At 41.9% G+C, this 20,634-nt stretch overlaps 4 protein-coding genes across 4 annotated transcripts; 1 reads left to right on the forward strand and 3 right to left on the reverse strand.

The window, feature by feature from the left end:
* Positions 1-472: 472 nt before the first annotated feature.
* On the reverse strand, positions 473-1,186 carry N7509_006454 (polysaccharide lyase; the record flags this gene model as incomplete). Its single annotated transcript, XM_056631091.1, has 1 exon — positions 473-1,186. The coding sequence occupies one exon, from the start codon at positions 1,184-1,186 to the stop codon at positions 473-475; it is 714 nt and encodes a 237-aa protein (XP_056490393.1).
* A 1,592-nt stretch (positions 1,187-2,778) lies between these two features.
* N7509_006455 (uncharacterized protein) lies at positions 2,779-4,154 on the forward strand (the record flags this gene model as incomplete). The annotated part of the gene is made up of 3 exons (XM_056631092.1): positions 2,779-3,445; positions 3,503-3,934; positions 3,997-4,154. 3 exons carry the CDS (start codon positions 2,779-2,781, stop codon positions 4,152-4,154), a joined length of 1,257 nt encoding a protein of 418 aa, XP_056490394.1.
* Positions 4,155-14,577: 10,423 nt separating this feature from the next.
* On the reverse strand, positions 14,578-15,759 carry N7509_006456 (uncharacterized protein; the record flags this gene model as incomplete). The annotated part of the gene is made up of 1 exon (XM_056631093.1): positions 14,578-15,759. One exon carries the CDS (start codon positions 15,757-15,759, stop codon positions 14,578-14,580), a length of 1,182 nt encoding a protein of 393 aa, XP_056490395.1.
* A 265-nt stretch (positions 15,760-16,024) lies between these two features.
* On the reverse strand, positions 16,025-18,790 carry N7509_006457 (uncharacterized protein; the record flags this gene model as incomplete). The annotated part of the gene is made up of 1 exon (XM_056631094.1): positions 16,025-18,790. The coding sequence occupies one exon, from the start codon at positions 18,788-18,790 to the stop codon at positions 16,025-16,027; it is 2,766 nt and encodes a 921-aa protein (XP_056490396.1).
* Between the last annotated feature and the right edge of the window lie 1,844 nt (positions 18,791-20,634).

A 20,634-nucleotide genomic window follows, 5' to 3' on the forward strand; every position in this document is an offset into this window, starting at 1 on the left:
CCTTTTAAATCCGGAACAGATTAGCATAATTCCCTTAAGTAATGGGCTGTACTTTTCAGCAATCGTCATGCAATTTGGACTTCAGGTACTCGGTATGCGCAGCGAGCGGCACTCAGGACATCGAAATCTCCCCTGATGGAACTCAATTGAGTTATTTCACGGAACCTGAATGACAGAGCAGAGCTTCATTGACGATTATCATACAACAGATGAAAGAAATGAGCCTTCTTTGTTGATCATTCTAACTGAATGCTGCTCAAAGTGGCCAAAAAATAAAATAATATAGAAGCAACAAATAACACTAGCATATTCAATTTGCTAATAATCTGTCAATTTTCATGTATCCTGCTCAAAGACTTACCAATCCATGAATAGATCGGTATCCTTAAAGAGCTCAGTGAACTTTGAACTCAATTTGTTCCAAGACTCCAATCAGTGACCCATCATCGGTTATTTCAAGAATTTTAAAGCTCTACCAAGCAGCAGGGTCTGCATCGGCAAAAGAAGTGCCGGCAGAAATCTGATCAAACCAGATTTGACGTGTGCCTTGGCTTCCTTTCATGCCACCATCGTCATGCCAGCCGTTCGCGTAGATACCAACATGGTAGTCAAATGGTCGAGCATCGTTGATCATTGTCGGTACGTTGTACACTTCGACAACCTTCTGGCCATCAAACCAGACCTTGTAGAAGCCGGTGTTGTCAGACTGCCAGTTGGCCTGGATGGTGACCCGATGCCAAGTTCCTGGTGTCACGGTAGCGATATTGCTGAAAGTCCGGATTTGCTGCTCGCAGACCGTACCGTACTTCAGACGAGTATAGAGCTGGTCGCCAACAATCCAGATCATGCTGGATGGCATCCAATCATCGCATCCAGTATCCGTGAAATCGGCAATGAATTGGCCCAGATTGTACGACTGGGCTGGAGAGAATTGCCAGTCGTCCTGCAGGCGGAAGGCGAACCCATAGAAACCTTCGTTGCCGAGCTTGTAGGCAGCAGACTTAGACTTCTCTGAGTGGAAGCGACCGGTCCAGTTGGGATCATAAATTTGAGTCATCTTGAGGGCGGACGGGCCCTTGTAGAAAACATTGCTGACTTCCTGAATACTGCCTTTATTCTCGATTGTCTGCGCATCCCAGCCTGCAAGCTTTCCGGTATTGCTGAACGTCTGGGTAGCAGACACCATGAGGCTGCATGCCACTATGATAGGAGAGATCTTGAGAAGCATGGCTTTCTTCAATGGGTAGAAGATGGGGAGGTGAAGGTGTAGTTACTATGTAGATACAGCACTATTTGTTAAAGACACAGCACTACTTATATAGGGTACAAAACGACATTTTCTACCAGTTGCGAAGTCTCTTTTGGAGCTAGTTCATTGGGCCTTGTGGTGCGTGTGCATTAGTCTTCGCTGGTGAGGCATCCAAATGTAGATATAAATCTGCCTTGGTATCATACTCCAGCTCTTCAATGGGCTTAGCCAGCCTTCTAGATCAGTTTCAGAGGAAATATTGACTTTTGTCTTTTCTGCACGGTCCCCGTTCTCCTTCCCAAGTCCGCCTGGTGGGATCAAACCGCCCCCGCTTTCAAGTCTATGTAACCTGGAAATCTCCTGAAGTGGAGAATGAATAACGCATAGTTAAGTCGAATCGCTACATTATTGGCTTTCGCCTCCATGTTACTCCATCTGAGAGTAGCATCAATGCCGGCCCGTTCTCTTCTTGGAGCTGCATAATGATCCTCGGCATTTGCTATTGAATTAGATATAGCCATGCAAATATACGCTATGGTATCACCCCAAAGAAAGAAAGTCTCGAATCGGGTTCGGTTTTCGCACAAATAGGGTGTCGCAAACGAAATAAGGAAGAATGGTTCTTCTGCCATGAGGAACAGTCAGCTAGCCTGACCGATCGGCCAAGCATATTTCCCTAAATCATCCAACGGTTAAAAGACATTTTGAGATCTGAGGATTGGGTGGATTGAAGTCCCACCGAATCAATAGAATAGAAGCATTTTACTCATGGAAACAGGTAACTATAACACTTTAAATTGTTCTTCTGATTTGTCGCCGAGCTGAACACCCTACCGGTCCACAACGACAAACTTCTAAGCTAACCGCATTTCAATATCCAGTTGTCATTATTAAGTTGGTTTAACACAGTTAGAAATGCGGATGCCAGAGTAATGTAAAAGTTTCTCAAATTTCCTGCTGACTTATTAGCTGTCTTATAGCCTGGGGTTACCTATTGAAGCAAGATTAGTGACTCCGGTCGTCCATCCTGCTATTCTCCACTGGATAAACTCTAAAGCCCCTCTAAGGAGGATAGGGAAGGTCTTCACCGAATTTAGTTTCGGTACCTTAGCATTTGACGAATGCGGCGGACTCACTGTGTATTGAATAAGCAGCATAAAAATTAAATTCAAGGGAGGTATCAGTCGGGTTGAGAATAGATGGTTAAATAATCTGAATCGGTCGTTGCTTTCTACATATCGAACCGGGCATGAGGCATTATACTCGTCTGACGAAGTCAACTCAACCATCTCCTTGCTCAATATATTATCTCTACTACGAGGATTCCATTTTTCTAGTGACAGGCTTGATAATTTGTAATTGGTGGGGTTTCAATTCTCCGCCGATAAAGTTCAAGTAGCACTGGGCGTGATTTTCTTACGTATTGAAAACAGCAATAAAACCTGGTTGACTCCAGAGAAACTTCATTTAATTTCTCCTGCATTCTTTGTCTCCCGTCATTTTTGGCAAAACTTTCCTACAGTAGGACCATGTTATTTTCAAAATTCATGTTGTATTCGAAATTTGGCATTCTCGCAGCTATCAGTTTATGTAATGCCTTTACAGTCCTTCCAGAACCGAATCGTCAGCTCGCCTCTACAGCTGCCAGCTTCATACCGATACCTACTCACGCTCCTAAAAGATGGGTCCATCCTGGCGTTTTTGTGAATGCGAAGCAGCTGGATTTCGTCAGCGAGAAGGTTGCTCGTAGCGCGGAGCCTTGGAGCAATGCATTTAGCAGCATGATGAACTACAATTACTCATCTCCATCAAGAACTGCAGTCCCATACAAGACCGTTGAGTGCGGGCCCACATCTACGCCTAATATCGGTTGTTATCAGGAGCGCGAAGATTCTATGGCAGCATACATCAATTCGTTGGCATATTGGATCACCAAGGAAAGGAAGTACGCAGAAAAGGCAATCTATTACATGGACGCTTGGTCCAGCACGATCCAAGGCCATAGTAACTCCAATTCTCCCTTGCAGGCAGCCTGGTCTGCTGCTAACTGGGTTCGTGCGGGTGAACTAATGCGCTATGCCCCTGGTGGAGGCTGGTCGCGGAAGGGCATCCAAAAATTCGAGAATATGTTGACGGAAGTCTATCTCTCCATTGTCTTACCGGGCGATACGGCTAATAATGGCAATTGGGACTTAGGTATGTACATTAGTTCGAATATATTGCAAGACAGAAACAATTGACACACCTGAGCAGTCATGATGGAATCTTCCCTCGGCATTGCGGTATTCACTGAAAACAAAACAACGTATGAGGATGCAATGAGCAAATTTGCGGGCCGAGTCCCTGCCTATATTTACTTGACTTCCGATGGTCCGTACCCGGTGCCTGGCCGAGGTGTGAAAGACACCCCAGCGGCACTCATTAAATACTGGCAAGGACAGCAATACTTCAATATCAGCGGCATTACACAAGAGACTTGTCGTGACTATGCCCATACCAGCTATGGAATTTCATCCATATCGCATATTGCTGAGACATCTCGGATACAGGGGGAGGATCTATGGCTTACAAATTTAGGAGTACGAGTTGCAGCCGCTCTGGAGCTTCATGCATCGTTCGAAACCGGACAGGAACCGATTCCCGACTTCATCTGTGGTGGCCATATAGAGCGGTCTATGGATCCTGGTAAGCTAAAACGAGATACACAAGCAAACAAATCCACTATTAGACTAATACCATCATTACAGTTCTGGAGCCCTCCTACAATGCGCTTGCTTATCGCATGCACAAACGGATGCCATATACGCTTAGATTCCTGATGCAACAGCGACCCGCTGAGATCGGAGAGCCGGAGCCATTGTTCATTGGGTTTGAGACCGTGACAAATGCCAAAATTCCATTTTAAATGGTTGTCTATAGTTATATGCCTTCATGAGAATTAATTTTATAAGAAATTTAATAAATTTCGACATGCAAGTCATATCTGGCAAAACGTGGGTAGCAGCTGAAGCACCACAACGCGTTAAGTGAAATAGATTTAGTATCATTGGAAAGCTCACATCCAGCGTAATCTAAAACAATTCTTATATTTTTCTAACCCAAGGGACCTGGTGCAGTCTACCTAACTGCATAGCGGTAAGGAGCTCTTAAGTATAGGCAGTATTTGCCCTATAGGGTAGACTGCAAGCACTTTTTCTAGGGTAGACTGTAAGTACTTTTTTTCGTACGACTAACTTCAGATTTTTACAAGTTCTAAGTTTATATATACTCTATCTCTAGTTTAATTTCTAGAAGCTACTATCCCCTATAGCAGCTGTATAAGTAAACCCTAAATTATCCAAAACCCTAAATATTTTTCGATAGGGTACAACCGGGAGACTCTACTCTAGGGTTTTAGACCTACTTTAATATCTTCTAAAAGGTAATTATTAATGTACGACCCCTAAATATATATTATTACTTTGTTAGTTACTTTCTAATACCTTCTAATTACTCCTATTTTTTAACCCTTAATTATAGAAACTAATATTCCTACTCTTATACAGAAGGTTTTTACTTCTCTCTATACTCTACCTGTTCTTATCTGCTATAAGTATTAATTAGCTGTATAATTAAGCTAAGTTATTACTTATTTAACCTCTTCTGTATATAAGATTTTAGCTAGAATTACTTCTAAGATCTAGAAAGCCCTCTCTATACTCTGGCCCTAATTACTTACTACCTTTATATCTAACTTAATCCCTAATTAACTACTATCTTTTCCTTACCTTTCTCTTTATTATAATAGTATTTAGTGCTAATTTATCCCTACTTATTACTATATCTGTTGTACAACGAAGGTTATAAAAGAACACTAACAGACGTCCTACTAATAGCTTACCTAAGCTATCTCTACAGCTTCTATCTAATAGCTCTTAGAGAATCGTACGTACTTAGTCTCTTACTAACGTCTCTATCGCCAAGGGTCTTACTTACACTATTTTACTGTAACTAACCCTAAAGTTAGAGAGTCTAAATCAGATAAGTTAGATTCTATCTCTACTACCTTTAATTAGCTCTTTAACCATCTAGAAGAGCAGTATTAGCAGGTCTTTTAACCTACTAATTATACAATAGAGGAACTAGAGCTAAATAAGGCTATACTATAGCTTTGTTGTATACGGTGGTCCTAGTATCTAGTAAACCAGTATACTAAGGTCCTCTAGTCCTTAATTAAGCTACCTAAATTTAATACTATAGATCTACTATTGAAAATCTACTAGGCTATAGATAGTATAGCTTATACAGTATAACAGATTACTAAATACTGTAGCTATTTAATCTAGGTTAAGGTCGTACGTACTGAGCTTAACCAGACCCCCTATACCCCCCTCTAAGCCTATATAGACATTAAGATAATTAGTTCCTATATTATACCTTAGCAGTAGATTATCTGTTTTTTTACTTATATACAGCAGCCTTCAGAGCTCTCTTATCCAGCCTACCCTTACTACTACTTTAATCACCGCTAAGCTAAGGCCTAGAAGACCCTCTAGTGGCTAGCTAGCCGATCTAGCTCCCTAGATCTGTATAAGAGTAATTATAAGCCTTTAAGCCTATCCGATACTAGGAAAACCCTATTTTACTTTTAGCTAATTAAGAATACCTGTCTAACCTTCTGTCTAGAGCTGCTAAACTAGTAAATTAGCACAGATAAGTACGAATATACCCTAGTCTGTACCCTTATAGTCTTTAGCCGGTCTCGTACGGGCTAGTATACCCCTGATTCCTTTTCTCCTATCTTATCTAGGATTATTAAGCTTACTTACTTTATAGTTCTTAGCTAGGCTCTTTAGCTTAATCTCTACACTAAGCAGATTATACAGCAGTTTAGTAGTAATTCTACTAGTACTAACTTTAATCTTATTAGCCTACTAGATAACCCTAAGTACTAGTTCTTATACAACGACGAAGGATACTAGAGCCCTTCCTTACCGATAGCCTATCTTCCCTATACTCCTCCTCTGCCCCTCTTTCCTTTAGCTAGTATCTCTAAAGGTATACGGACAAAACCTTTTAGGAATAGGTCTAGTTGATTATAAAGAGCTTTATAATCCGGGGTACTAATACCCTATTCTAGTAGATCCTTAATCTTTGTATGTATACAATAAAGGTTAGCTTTAGTACTACTTAGCTAAGATATATCGGCTAGATAGGCCAGGATTAGCTGCTCTATAAATAGCTTAGCTTTACAACTAGTAAGCTTTAGAGCTAGATCTATAGCCTAGTCTATACTGTCTAAGATCTTCTCTTGTCTGATCTTTTTCTCTTACTAACTACCACTAATATCCCTCTAGTACCCTAGGCCTCCCTAGCTAATAATCTATCCGAAGAGAAAGCAGGTTAGAGCTTTCTTTAAGACTCTTATATAAATTAGCCAGTTAGCAGAGATTAATAGCTAATTAACTGTCTCTGCTCTAACCGGATCCTTTAACAGTAATTCCTAGATCTTAATTATAGCTGCTTTCGTATGAATATAATTAAGCAATATCTGGCCTAGGTAAGCCTCTTTTAGAAGAAGCTAGCTATCCTTATCTATCTCTCCAGTAGCTAGCCGGCCCGTACCCCTAAGCTTCTATCCGTACGATATCGTAATACGGCTAATACCTACCGGAATATCTTTATTAAGGATAGCTAGGTAGTAATTACTATCCGTTACTATAAAGGCTTCTATATTAACAATAACCTAAGGATTATCTACTGTTATCTTCCCTGGATAATCAGCACTATCTTTATCTACTATCTCTAATTAGTCCTGCCTTTAGTAGAGCAGTTTAATACCTTAGTTAGTCTAGTAGATAATCAGCCGACCTCTGCTTATATAGCACTACTCTAGGGACCAAACCCGATAAGCCAGCAGCCCTAGACCTTAGATTATCTCTGTAATATAATATAGCGGAAGTCTTACCTTAGTCTTAGTAGTCAGATTATAAATATTACTAACTAGCACTATATCGCTATTGCGATCAGCCGTTGCTTTCTTTGTATAAGCAGTATCTTTTCCTAGAATACTAATAACAAAGCTACCTTAGACAATACTTTTAATAAGAAGGCAGATCCTAAGGCTAGCTACCTTAATCTCTAGGCTAGCTACTCCTCCTATATAGCCGGGATTATATATACCCGCTAGCTCTATAAGGCTCTAGGCACTATAGCCTTTTGTTGTACGATATTTCGTAATATTAGCTAGGACTAATATTACTTCCTAGACTTTCTTCGTACAGATATCTCTATAGCCCTAGAGCATCCGAGCAAAAAGTAAAAGTATACCCCCTAGGAGAACAAGCAGCAGAAGAGCTAGTTAATCCGCTGCTACAAATTAGCGAATTATAACCTAGAGAAAGTATTACAGTATTTCCTAGGTAATCCCTCCGTATAATTTAAAGAGAAGTAGCTAGAGATTCTTTAGGTAATTCAGTATAGGTTTAGTCCTATTATAGCTATAATACCTACTGATAGAGAAAAGAGTCTTTTATTCTAGCTTTTGGTATAGATCTCTAAGGGTTTAACTATAGTAGTAGTCCCTTTAATTACCCTACGTAAAGAGCTTTAGAAATGTTGTACGAGCCTAGGTATTAGCTATACAGAATAGGAGAGCTACTACCCTCTGGACAAAGCTTCTATTGTTCTGGTTACCCTAGAGTCTACCCTAACTAATATCTTTTGTACGTTTCTAAACCGCTAGGTAACCCTCTACTGTCTAGATCAGATTATAGTCAATAAATACTATATAGTCCTAAATAATAGTAATACCTTTTGTCCGGAGCTTATACAGATTAGCTATCTCTAGTAGATAAATATACAAACGGTTTTCCTAACTGCTATACTACCCCTAAGCCTCTATAATATATTTTAGCGCCGGCTCTACTCTTTCTGCAAGAATATATTTCTTTATTATAGTTATATAACCTACCCTAATATTATCTATTATTCTTTCTGGCCGGAAACCGATCCTACTTACTAGGGCTTTAAGCAGTAGATTTAGGATCTATAGATCGTACGCTTTATTTAGTCTTACTAATACTATACTTAACCTAGCCGGGTCCTAGTCTATATCTCTCTCGTATAATATATTATATTACTTATATTACTCAATGTATATTTCGATTTGGGCGGAAGCTGCTATTTTCGGCGTTGAATAACGCCGAAAATGGTGTCGTTGGCCCCGAGGTCTTCTGCCACGACCGTGGTCGCCATTCGCGCACGTACCGGCTAATATAAGCCCGACCTACCTAAGGCGCCCAAGCGTCTCAATAATGTTCCGATTCTAGTCCTTAGTTCTATGCCACCGAAAATGGATTATCCACAAGGGCGCAATAGCTCTGTAAATAAGTCGTCGTAAGCAGCTACTTAAAATATATAAGTTTCGATTGTGCCGATAGAGTCTACTTACTCTCGACCGCCCCTTAAGCGCCTATACTTACTCCTTATTCGATACGAACAGCGGCTGTCTTGTTTAGCACTAGGATTTGTATAATAGACAGAGCCGAAGTCTATCGTAACTATTTTTATTCTTCTATTTCTGTGGTTACTTAGCTGATAAATACAGATAGTAACGAACCGAGACCATAATTATAACGAGAGCGTAGGTTTCGAATTATCTCAAACAGAATCAGATACTAGTGGCTCTGGCTGCAAAAGTAGCTTTATTAACCCAGATCCTTCTACAGCGCGCTATTGCAGAAAAAACTCTCGTATTCTTCAGGTTCATAAGAGGATACGGGATACACAAGCGTCCTACAAAATCTATTTCTAGTAGCGACTCAGACCATAATATAGCCCCTAAAACTTTATATAAAAGAGTGAAATATCGGATTGCAAGATCTCAAAATAATCCGACCAAGCTTTAAGTAGGGGCTAATATCACAGAGAACCTCTTAAGCCCTAATAAGTCTGATAAGCTTGACAGCGAGGACGGCTCTAAGACTAATCCAGATATTAATACAGATGATATAATCTTAGAAAGCAAGGATAATAGATATGCTAACACAACTAAGGAGAATGTAGCGGGAATATATGATCTTTAGGAATGGTATATAAAAATATAATCAATCAGAAAATTTACGCTTACTAATGTCTAAATAGATTTTGTCAGAAGCAGTATAAGAAAGACGGAATTAGTATCAACTCTTATTAGGTAAATCTAAATAACGCTCTTAAAGCAGCCGGTAAAACTAAATTTATATAATTCTTATACTGACGCTTAAAGGTCCGGTACGGTAAGAATAGTCGACAGGCGAAAGGAGTCAAAAAAGCTAGTACCCTGGATACTAATTAGAAGAACTTCCTTCGGCATTATAAGAAAGTTAATAAAAAATCAATAGACGGAAGCCTAGGTTAAAGGATAAGAAAGGTTTAAAATCTGCCTGTATCTCGTTTTATAATAATATTAATTTATACTTTTATAGAGTATTCGGAGAATTATCCTACGGGCAGGACTAGATACTAAAGAGAAAGAAAAGACGCCGATGTATATCGAGGATTTAGTTCCTCTACAGGAAACAGTACTCCGAACTATAGAAAAAAGATTTTATACCGGATTATAGAGAATACAGTAATATCTGTATAATCTAATAGCTTGCTTTACTGTGAATTAAATCAATACTATACAAAATTTGCAATATAAGTATATACTCTGCTTAATTCAACGTAATCCTAAAGGGGGTCTGCCGCAGATCTTACTAGAGTTTACTTATAAGTTTATAAAGAAATACCTAAAAATCACACAAGGGTATAGCTTATCTATAATTTTGATTATTCTGACTAGCGCTATAACGTTTCTTCTAGAAATACTTTCCTAATTCCTAAGATTATATATAACCTATTATTAATATTAAGCCCGTATACCTTCTTGCTAGGTATATTGTTCTACGATAATACCTTCCGCACTCCTAGGATTCGCTCTATAGGTAATCTAAGGTATCTATTTTTAGAGGATAATCGGCAGCAGATAGAGATACTACTTAAGCCTAAAAAATCTGAGAATTATATATTCTACAAAATTAAAGGGATTAAAGGCCTGATAAAATACTATCGTAATCAACCTATCTCGAAAAGTTCTCTATCCAGCTAATTTCAAACGTTCAGAGAAATTACTGGCTTTAAATAGAGTCTATTTATATATTGCTTCAGATACAGCGGCGGTACTATCTTAAACGAAAGTAGTAAGTTTTCTTATACCTAATATTTAGGATAAAGGCTAGTACAGTATTAATACTCAGAGAATAACTCTTGTAGGGCTTGTTAGTAATGTATAACAAAACTTAATTATAAAATATACCGATATTCAGACTTTCCTTAATTACTACCTGCTACAGTATATTAGCACGGATATATAGTCTTTAATATAGAGTTTAGAGCCTAATTCTGCGATAATATATACGATTACTAGGATAGGAAGGTAGATAGACATACAGAAGCCTTATAAGCTTACCGATAAGCAGAAGGCAAGCGTTAAGGAAGATTCTAAGCTTAAAGAAGTAATTAAGAAACGAGATATATTTTCTGAAAAACTTTATCAAGGTAAGAAAAAGAGTATAACTCAGCTCTAAAGGCATAATTAGTTGAAAAAAAAAAGTTATAAATATACGTAATAGACTGATTTACAACCTCTAGAAGCGTATACAGAAAGAATTCGATAGCTAACAGACTATTATTAATATCGAAAGGCAACTCGCTAGAGGTATACTCTATAAACAAGAAACAAAAGAAATACTTCTTACAGAGGAATATATACTCCCTAAGCAAATATCTCTGCTAGAAAAATTAACAACCTAGCCGACGACTCTTTCTGTAGAGGCAGAATAGACGTATTGAAATAAGGCTATTGAGGCTATTTAGATGTACTGCAATGTTCTTAAAGGGGGGGCCATACTGTGGTCGACGATATACAAAAAAAACAACTTCTATAAGGAATAATATAAGTATGTGTAATGGTTTGTCCTGTACTGTTACAGTAGTACTTCCTTTGTTAGCAGAGGAAAGAATATTGAGTGCAGAAGCTCTAATAAGAGAAGATACGAAAATATTTAAATACTTTTAATGCTATAGAATAAAATACTACTCTCGCTATAAGTATCTTCTGCGTTATTTTAGACATTTACATTTAAATAACCGTTAATGTAACCAGTGCAACAAGGCTGTTAAACATAAGATAGGCCTGCGCCGATATATGCAGGAAATTTACAGATTAAAGACCTAGCAAAATTTAGACAAGAACGTAATACTCTTACTATTAATATGACCTTGTATTGTGCGTTTTCTTTTCTAGCCAGGAGGCTTCTTACGAACTACAATAGAGTCTCTGGCAACTCTTTGAAGGATAGGAAGAAATAATTAGTTAATTAGCCTTGATTGATAGAAAGTTTTTGCCGTAATACGTCCTTTATTTTTTTCTAAGTTAGAGCCTTTTGGTTTTGCTGCAGAATGAACAAGAGTCTATAACCTAGGGAAAGCGCCTTTTTCGTATTATAGAGTATTTTACAAGAAGTTGTCCGACTCAGCTAAAGGAGAGGTATATTCTTAGGCTAACGACCGGGGATTGATCCGAGCCACACCCAGACCACACAGCACACGATAGCCAGCCAGCTCCCTGTTATGTAGCTCCAAGCACGCCTTCAGTGAGGTATTATCATATCTACTGGTTCCGGCCATCAGGTTCCCATCGCTTCTTGCTTTTTTCTCTGTTTCTGACTCTCCTAGTACCCTGGCATACTCAGGTTCCGAGGCAGACTTGCGGATCCGCCTAGCGGTCGTTATTTAGATTTGCACTGCCCACACACACCCCTCCCTATCTCAAAATTCTTCTACGACCACCAGTGTTCCGTATTTCAATCAAAATGATATCAATAGCGTCGCTACCATTCGAGATCGTTTCAATTATTATTATTTTTCTTGATTGTCCTACTCTTCTATCCCTTTGTCGTGTCTCCCATAAATTTCGAAATTGGACACAACCCCGTCTTTTCACCAAATTTCAAGGAAGTCTCGATCCCGACAACACATTGACTCGGCTGCTATCGTTTCGAAGAGCTCTCGAATGCCAACCACTTCTTTATAGAGCGATTCGTACCATAGATATCTCTGATTTCAACAAAGGAACCTCAAAACCTGCCGAAATTGCAAATCTGCTATGGCCAGTAATCAACAAGGCCTTGAATCTTCGCAATCTTGCTCTTCCAGTTGATAATCATTCCTTTGAGATCCTCAAGTTACCAAACCGGCTAAATGTCCGCAATATGAGACTTGATAATAGTCACTTAGACTACGAATCTGTCTGCAAACTCTTGATAAGCTGTCCACATCTGCAAATATTTGAATATAGTCAACCTGCGCCTTGGGAGATTACGTCTTGTGAACCTCTAAAAGGGACCCATTTCAATCCAGCTCAAATCACCCGGGCTCTTCATCCATGCAGAAACAGTCTTCAATTACTCGCTTTAAGTTTTCCTTGCGAAGATGGCTATATCAAGCATTACGCCAATACCATCGCTGACACTGATCGGTACCTTGGTTCATTCATAAGTTTCTTCCGTCTCAGGCAGCTTTGGGTGGACCAATGTATCTTATCTAGCGAAGCTACACTGCCTGAATCCCTCGAGGTCTTAAAGATTAATTTGCGAGGGCCTATTAGGTGGGATCTTCTTAGCCACTTAGCTCTTGCAAGTCGTGCATTATCATCACTGAAATCCATAATTTTGCTTTATGATGAGGATGATATATTCGAGGAAACTTTGCCACATGACTTCGATTTCAGGAAGTTTGGATTCCATGAAAGAGTCAATGTGGAATATATAAGTGATTGGATGATTCATTACAACAGGCCATTTAGCCGAATTTGCCAGCAGGGCTCTCTATGCTAGCCGGGGCATATACATATGATGCAGAAGATGATGATGATGATAATGCGCAGCCCGCGACACAACAATCCTGCGAGGTTTTCGAATGCACCACGCTCCGAAAATCGGGCTTCCGACCATATAGATAGCAGATAAAATGATATCTGTTGAAGGTTCCTTTATCGGATAATTTATTGTCTCTTCCCTGGTTAGTCTTCTCTTTGCTAGTGTACATTCGACAATTCAAATAATCACCATGACTTGCCGTCAATCTATCACTCAATATATACACGAGCTTACTTCTCTTCATTCTCTTCCAGCCAATGTTTCCGATTTCGCATCTTTATATGAATCATCTTTGATAAAGTTTTGTAGAAGGACCCAGCCGGTGACTTTGCTCACGGTTTCCCGGCTAGGAAAAAGGAATGTAGCCTCGCTGGGTGTGGATGCATTGCAGCATTTCCGTTCGGTGTGTAGTCCACTTCCGACATCGAAAGAGGAAGTGCTACACGGGTTCTCGTGCTTGTCCACATTCAAATTTATCTGTCTGAGGTATTTTGATTTGATGGAGATATCCGTTAAGTCTAGCCATGTCAGTCCGAAGTTGGGCCAGTAGGCTCGCTCTTTCCACGATGATCGATCGTACAGCTTCCGACGTTTCCCTGGAAGTGCTGCATCCACCTTTTTGGCGTGTTATCCTAGGTTCTCTCGTAGGCCTTTGCTGGTGGTAGTAGCGCGTTGAGTAGGTCAAAGCGCCTTCACGCCGAGCTAAGTACAACGGTCATTTCAAGAGCGAATCGTCGCGCAATTGTATCTTGCTACCACATCAAGCGTTGTTAGATAGGTTCCTATTCAACTGCAGTAAGATCAAGTCCATGGTATCTCATAAAGTATCATAATATATTTATTGACACAATTATTGACCCATTTTGAACGAAACATTTCCTCCTAAAGCCATGGTCAGCTGACACAGACCAGTGGGCTAAGCAAAATCTTCGCCCGTGGTAGGTTACTATCGACTCAGCGCTCACGCAAACGCATAACCCACTGGGTGCTTTCTTTACGGAAATATATCAGAACGGTGTTTCTATAGAGACGCAAATTCGGGAATATTAGTTGGAAGAGTATGGCGTTAGTGTATGCTTTGTCTGATGGATTGAAGGCAAGCGATGGTTGTTATTTAGAACCTCAAATGTACACTAGCAAAAGAATATACAAAAAGACGCCCCCGAATATTGTTACAGATCAATTCGGTATTCCCTGTAACGTACACTGCCTGCATTCACTCGTCGGTTGCTCAGTTGGCTTAATCGGGGCCTTCTTCATTAATACTTGAATGCCCGGAAACCTCAAACGAACTAGAAAAATGGCGCATATTTGGGATTTGTATTACAATCGGCACTTCTCTCTCATCATTCACAAGCCATTCAAGCTAGTGCGTTCGATCCTTTCTCAACCCATAGTAGCATTGTCACTTCTGCTCTCTCGTGTCAGAAGCCTCATCCAATATTTCCGGCCATTGCGCGATGCCAATTCGAAAGAGTTTTGCCCACAGTTGTCACCAGCGTAAATATCTGCTCCTTTTTTGATGAGAGCCTTTACCGCTGCCTCATTTTCTCTCTGCGAGGCCCAGTGTAGTGGTGTCCGACCAAGTTTATCTCTTGCGTGAACGTCTGCTCCATTCTCGATTAAGAATATGACCATTGCCTCATGATTTTCCAATGAGGCCAAGTGTAGCGGTGTCTGTCCATCTTTGTCGGGGAAGTTGACATCTGCTCCCTTCTGAACAAAAAGCTTAGCCACTGCTTTGAACCCTTCCGATGCTGCCAAGTGTAGCGGCGTCCTCCCACTTGTATCACTTATGCGGATATTTGCCCCCTTTCGAATAAGAAATCTTACCACTGGCTCTACGCCCTCTAATGAGGCCCAGTGCAGCGGCGTCTGACCATCTTCATTCATTGAGTGAATGTCTGCCCCCTTTTCGACAAGAAGCTTTGTCATTTCCTTGCGTCTATTCTTTGAGGCCCAACGGTCATACAGACCCCGCCGAAAACACGAAGCCCAGTGAAGTGATGTCTGCCCATATATATCACTTGCATGGACATCCGCATTTTTTTCGACAAGGAGTTTTGCCACTGTTTCATGGCCATTTCTCAAGGCGCAGTGCAGTGGTGTCTGTCTATTTATATCACTACCGGCGATATCTGCTCCAGCCTGGATAAGAAGTTTCACGACTGCTTCACTGCCATACTCAGAAGCCCAGTGAAGAGGCGTTTTCTTCTCTTCATCGACTGCTTGGATGCTGACTCCATTCGCGATAAAATGCTTTGAGATTGTTTCATAATTGTTCTTCGCGGCCCAGTGGAGCGGTCTCACACCTTCATTACCGCTTGTATGAATGTCTGCTCCATAGTCGATTAAAAGAATAGCCACTTCCTCACGACCATGTTCCAAGGCCCAATGGAGTGGTGTTTTTCCGTCTTGATCAGCTGCTTGGATGTTGGCCCCATTCGCGATAAAATACTTCAACATTGTTTCGTAGCTGTTCTTCACGGCCCAGTGAAGCGGTGTCACACCGTCTTGGTCGCTAGTATGAATATCTGCTCCTTGTTCTTGGATTAGAAAAATAGCCATTTCCTCACAACGATGTCTCAAAGCCCAGTGGAGCGGCGTTTTTCCATCTTTATCTCTTTTGTGCAAATCGATTCCTTGGTCGATCAGAAGCCTGGCCAATGCCTCACAACCAGAGGCTGAAGATGAGCAGCAGGCTGAGGCAAGGTGGAGCGATGTTCGCCCACAATGATCGCTGGCATGGATATTTGCTTTCCCCTCGATAAGCAGCCTTGCCACTAGCCCACGACCATGCTTTAAAGCCCAATGTAGGGGTGTCTCCCCATTTTTACCCCCTAGGGTCAATGTCTGCTGCTTTTTCAATGAGAAGCTTGACCACTGCCTCATGGCCATCCATAGAGGTCCAGGAGCGGTTCGAGACGCAATGTAGTGGTGTCTGCCCTTCTTTATCACCAATCAGGACGTTTGCACCCCTGCTGATAAGAATCATGGCCACTCTCTGACAACAACTCTCCAAGGCTAGGTGTAGTGACGTCTTCCCCTCTTGATCGACGGCGTTGATATTTGCTCCAGAGAGGATGAGAAGCGCAGCGACTGCCGCATGGCTATTTGCCGAGGCCAAGTGTAGCGGCGTCTTTCCGTTTTCATCAGAAGTGTCTGCGTCTGCTTCCTTCCATACAAGGACTTTGACTGCTGCCTCACAGCCATGTTGCGAGGCTAAGTGTAGCGGTGTCTGTCCGTCGTTGTCAGCAGAGTGTATGTCTGCTCCATTCTGGGAAAGAAGCTTGACCAGTGCCCCACAGTCACTCTGCGCAGCCCAGTGTAGCGATGTCCGTCCATCTTGATCAATTGCCTGAATGTCCGCCCCTTTCTCAATTAGAATTCTTGCCACAGTTTCACGGCCGTATTTCGAGGCCCAATGTAGCGGCGTCTTCCCATCTTCATTACGAAAGTGGACGTCGGCTCCTTCCTCGATAAGAAGGCTTGCCACTGGTTCACGACCTTTCCTCAGAGTCCAATATAGCGGTGTTAGCCCATCTTGATCTCTTGCTTGGAGTTTTGCCCCCTTTTGAATAAGGATCCTTGCCACTTCCTCATTGCCTTTCCGGGCGGCCCAGTGTAGCGCTGTTAGCCCAAATTGATCGCTTGCATGGATATCTGCTCCCTTTTCGATAAGAATTCTTGCAAGTGCTTCATGGCCACCCTCTGAAGCCCGCATGAGAGGTGTCTGCCCAGTCTTTTCTCTCTGATCCACATCTTCCTCCCTCAGCAGCAACTCAAAGATATTTTTGTGGCCATTCCGAGCCGCCCAAGATAAAGGAGTCCGACCATCATGTTTGAAGTCGTTCTTCAAATCGATACCCTGCAGTATATCAATTCCTTTGTGAACAGCAGAAGGCAACCCCAAAACGGCAGCAACGGTGTCGTTACTACCGCTGGCCAAAGCAGCAAAAAAGGGGTACTTGTATTTCTCCGGCTTCATGAATGATTGTGGGTCACCGCGGGGTATGGTACGAATTAGCCTGGACAATCCTCGCTCGGCAAAAATGTAAAATTGAGTTGCGGATGGGCTGTATCTTCGGATTTTGAATTGCTGATACATATTGTTTAGGTGGATCCAGTCAGACATAGGAAACCCAGATAAGAAGTCGTCTTGAGGATAAACTTTCGCGGCCAAGTTGGCATGATAGAGTATAAATTGAGTGGCATATTTCATGAGCGGATGTTGCTCAGACATTTCCAATTGTACAGTCGAGTCGTACTCCAACGGAAGCTCACACAAACGTTGACGCACTGAGACATGGTTCAGATAAACGCTGCAACATTGCTTCAGCGTCTCATGACTTGGACTTGCACAGTCATATCCGATTTCTGGCCAGAGTTCATGCAAGCCCTTGTCTTTTACCAAGAAATCTCGGACAGATTCATGGATGAATTGGACTGTTGGTTTTTTTGTGTTGGTGGTTTCAGCCAGTCCTTTCGAGGCGCTGATAACATACCTCCTGAAATTATCCAGATTGTCGGTGGTGTCAGGGGTAACATCTGGAATTTGGTCGTCAACTAGACCTTTCAGTGATAGTCCTGACCAAATAGCGTGGTAGAATTCATTTGGTTCCAAAGGTCGCTCGGCATAAAGAATCCAAATGAGACAAAGCAAGAGAGCCTCGGTGTTCCCACTGTTACGACCAAGGATATCCTTGAAAAGTTCACTTAGACTACTCGGTATCTCAGCGAGTCTTTTCCTCAAGAACATCCCACCGTGTCGTTCCTCCTCGTTGAGAATTTGAACAACAAGGACCACCCACATAAAGACACCCGCAGCTTTATCCAGAATGATACATTGAAGTTCTTTCGTGAGAGCGGGATCTCGAACAACAAGACGTGATGCGGCGTAAGCTGATAAGTCTTCTGCATGACCGGGCTGCTCCTCCAATATAAAACGCATACCATGCCGAATGATGATATGGGGATAGTGTCGACTTGAGAAACATACTCGGAACGAAATTTCATTGGCCGTGGCTTGTTCTGCTAGATCTTCAAAGCACTGAACCATCTCTACAACCTGCTGCTCATCGCATTCGTCAAGGGCGTCAATGAAACAAGTAAATGAACGACCACCAAGAGACAAAACAGCACTGTAAAAGAGCTCCTTGAGAATGTTTAGCGAAGGACAGCTTGTCTCATGTTGCGAAAAGTATTCGGGGTCATCCAAAACAGACTGCAGCTCAGGATAACCTTCAAGTAACTGAAGTAACAAAGATCTATACATCCCACTAATTGACTTCTCTAAATTGTGGCCTCGGGCGTGGAAGAAAAAGGACGCGATGACAGCGTTCTTGTAGTGAATTTGGCGTTTCAAATTAAGATAAGCAAACTTCATCAGCGTTGATTTTCCAGCGCCTGGTTTGCCGTTGATCCACAGAAACCCACGATGTTGCATGAGGCTAGCTGGGTCAAGCCATTCTTTGTATTTTGCATTGCTCAAAAGCCACCGGCATGTCTTGGCGTGCGCAGCTTTAATGCCCGATTTGCGGGCATAGATTTGCTCAAACCTGAGACTGTCCAGTATGCGCTCACGACGTTCAGAGGACATCGAGTCATCTAATCAATAATGAGAATTTGAACATCGACACATCTCATTCTAAAACAATCTGGGAGTGACTTACGAGCGATTCGGATCTCGGTCTTCTCCATATGAGTCTTCCTCATGGGCATCTCCTCAATCAGTTCTCTAGCATATGCAGCTGCAGTCGCTGCAGCATATCTTTGCCATTGTTCGTTTGAATGGGAATCGGAGTAATTGCAGATTCCTCGAATCAGGAGACATGGAAAGCAATCCGCCAGAGTAAGGTTTTCCAATTCAAAACAAATAACATCAAGCTCTCGGGCAACATTATCCCGGGTGACACCATCTGCCATGGCCTGGCTTCCGGAGGCGATTGCGCCGTAGTGTATTACTATATCGTCCGATCCACGCGGGGGCCGTGGAATCACCTTTGAATAGTCACAATCATCACAATTCAAATTCACCGGAGATTTATGATCATATGTTGCCATGAAGAGATTATCTTGTGCCTCTGGACGGTGATACTCAGGCTTGTCTTTGAACCTTTGCAGGATGGACCTCATGCGACTTGGTCTTAATTCATGATTCGCCCGAAGAAAGGTTAAGGCTGTCTCCAGAAAGATATCCGGATTCTTGCGAATTGCCGTTCTTTGAAACTTTCCGTTTTCAGCGATGTCCCGAAGATCATACTGCATCAACCTTGATCCAACAACAATATCACCCAAAAAGACTTCACGCTTGCTAGGAACACCACCGCCAATCCCAATAAACAAAGTGACATGAACTCTTGGAAATGTTCGTTGCAAATTTGTCATAATCATTGCTGCAGTATCTGCTCCGAACTGCTTTGCTGGTAAACATGAAACGACGACATGATGTTGTTTTATACTTCCCAGCACATAGATGTTCGTATCGTCTGCATGGGTGGACGAAGGCTGACATATATCATCAAGCATGATTTGAGCTGCTGCCATCTCGATGTGCGAGGCGCATATCCAGGCAATGGTATATTCGTCGTGTCGCAAAGTGGGCGAGCTCTCACGGTGGTTAGTCTTGCGTCGTTTGGAGGGATAAAATTCTGCTGTAATAGGTCCATAGTTAGTCCCTATTTGCATCCCAGTATTATCACCGAAAGTATATTCTGATGCCATGATCCGGATAGCATGTGTTTCATTTGCGCTTCATGCGTGTAAAAGCCCCCCAACCCTGATTTTAGGAAAAAGGGGGTTCGGCGAGACCCCGCCCAACTCGTGGCTTGGGCGGGTTTTTGTTTTTCCTTATCCGAACATGTAACCCAGCCATGGGGCTCTCGGCAGAACAGTAGTTTTGATTGGTAGTAGGATTTAATTAGTAAATTGAATATTTTCAAGTCTTTCGACCAATAAACAATTGGTGTCTTGGTTCAATGAGAACAAGGATTCTAAGATAGGCTTTTGCTAAGTCTTCAATCCATGTCTATCCTGCATATGTCGGCGCAGGCCCATTTCATGTTCGACAGCCTCATTGCACTGGTTGCATTGACGGTCATTCAAATGTGAGTCTCTAAAATGACGCAGAGGGTGCTTATGGCGAGAGTAGTGTCTCATTCCGTAGCATTGAAAGCATTCGAATGGTTTCGTATCTTCTCTCGTTAAAGCTTCCGCGCTCGACGTTCTTCCCTTTGAAAGAAAGCGCTCCGGGGCGGATCGCTGCGCATACTTGTATCATTCCTCGTGGAAGTCGCTTGTTTCTTGTATCGTCGACCTCGGCGTGGCCCCCCCCTCGAGAACATCGCAATACATCCAAACAGCCTCAACAGCCTCCTTTCGACGCGTCCATTCTGCCTCCACAGAAAGAGTCGTCGGCCAGGTTGTCAATTTTTCCAGCAGAGA

The sequence above is a fragment of the Penicillium cosmopolitanum genome, assembly GCF_028827165.1.
Source record: "Penicillium cosmopolitanum strain IBT 29677 chromosome Unknown utg000006l:49.0-5199605.0:1.0-5204138.0, whole genome shotgun sequence".
In the NCBI taxonomy this organism is placed as follows: Eukaryota; Fungi; Ascomycota; class Eurotiomycetes; order Eurotiales; family Aspergillaceae; genus Penicillium; species Penicillium cosmopolitanum.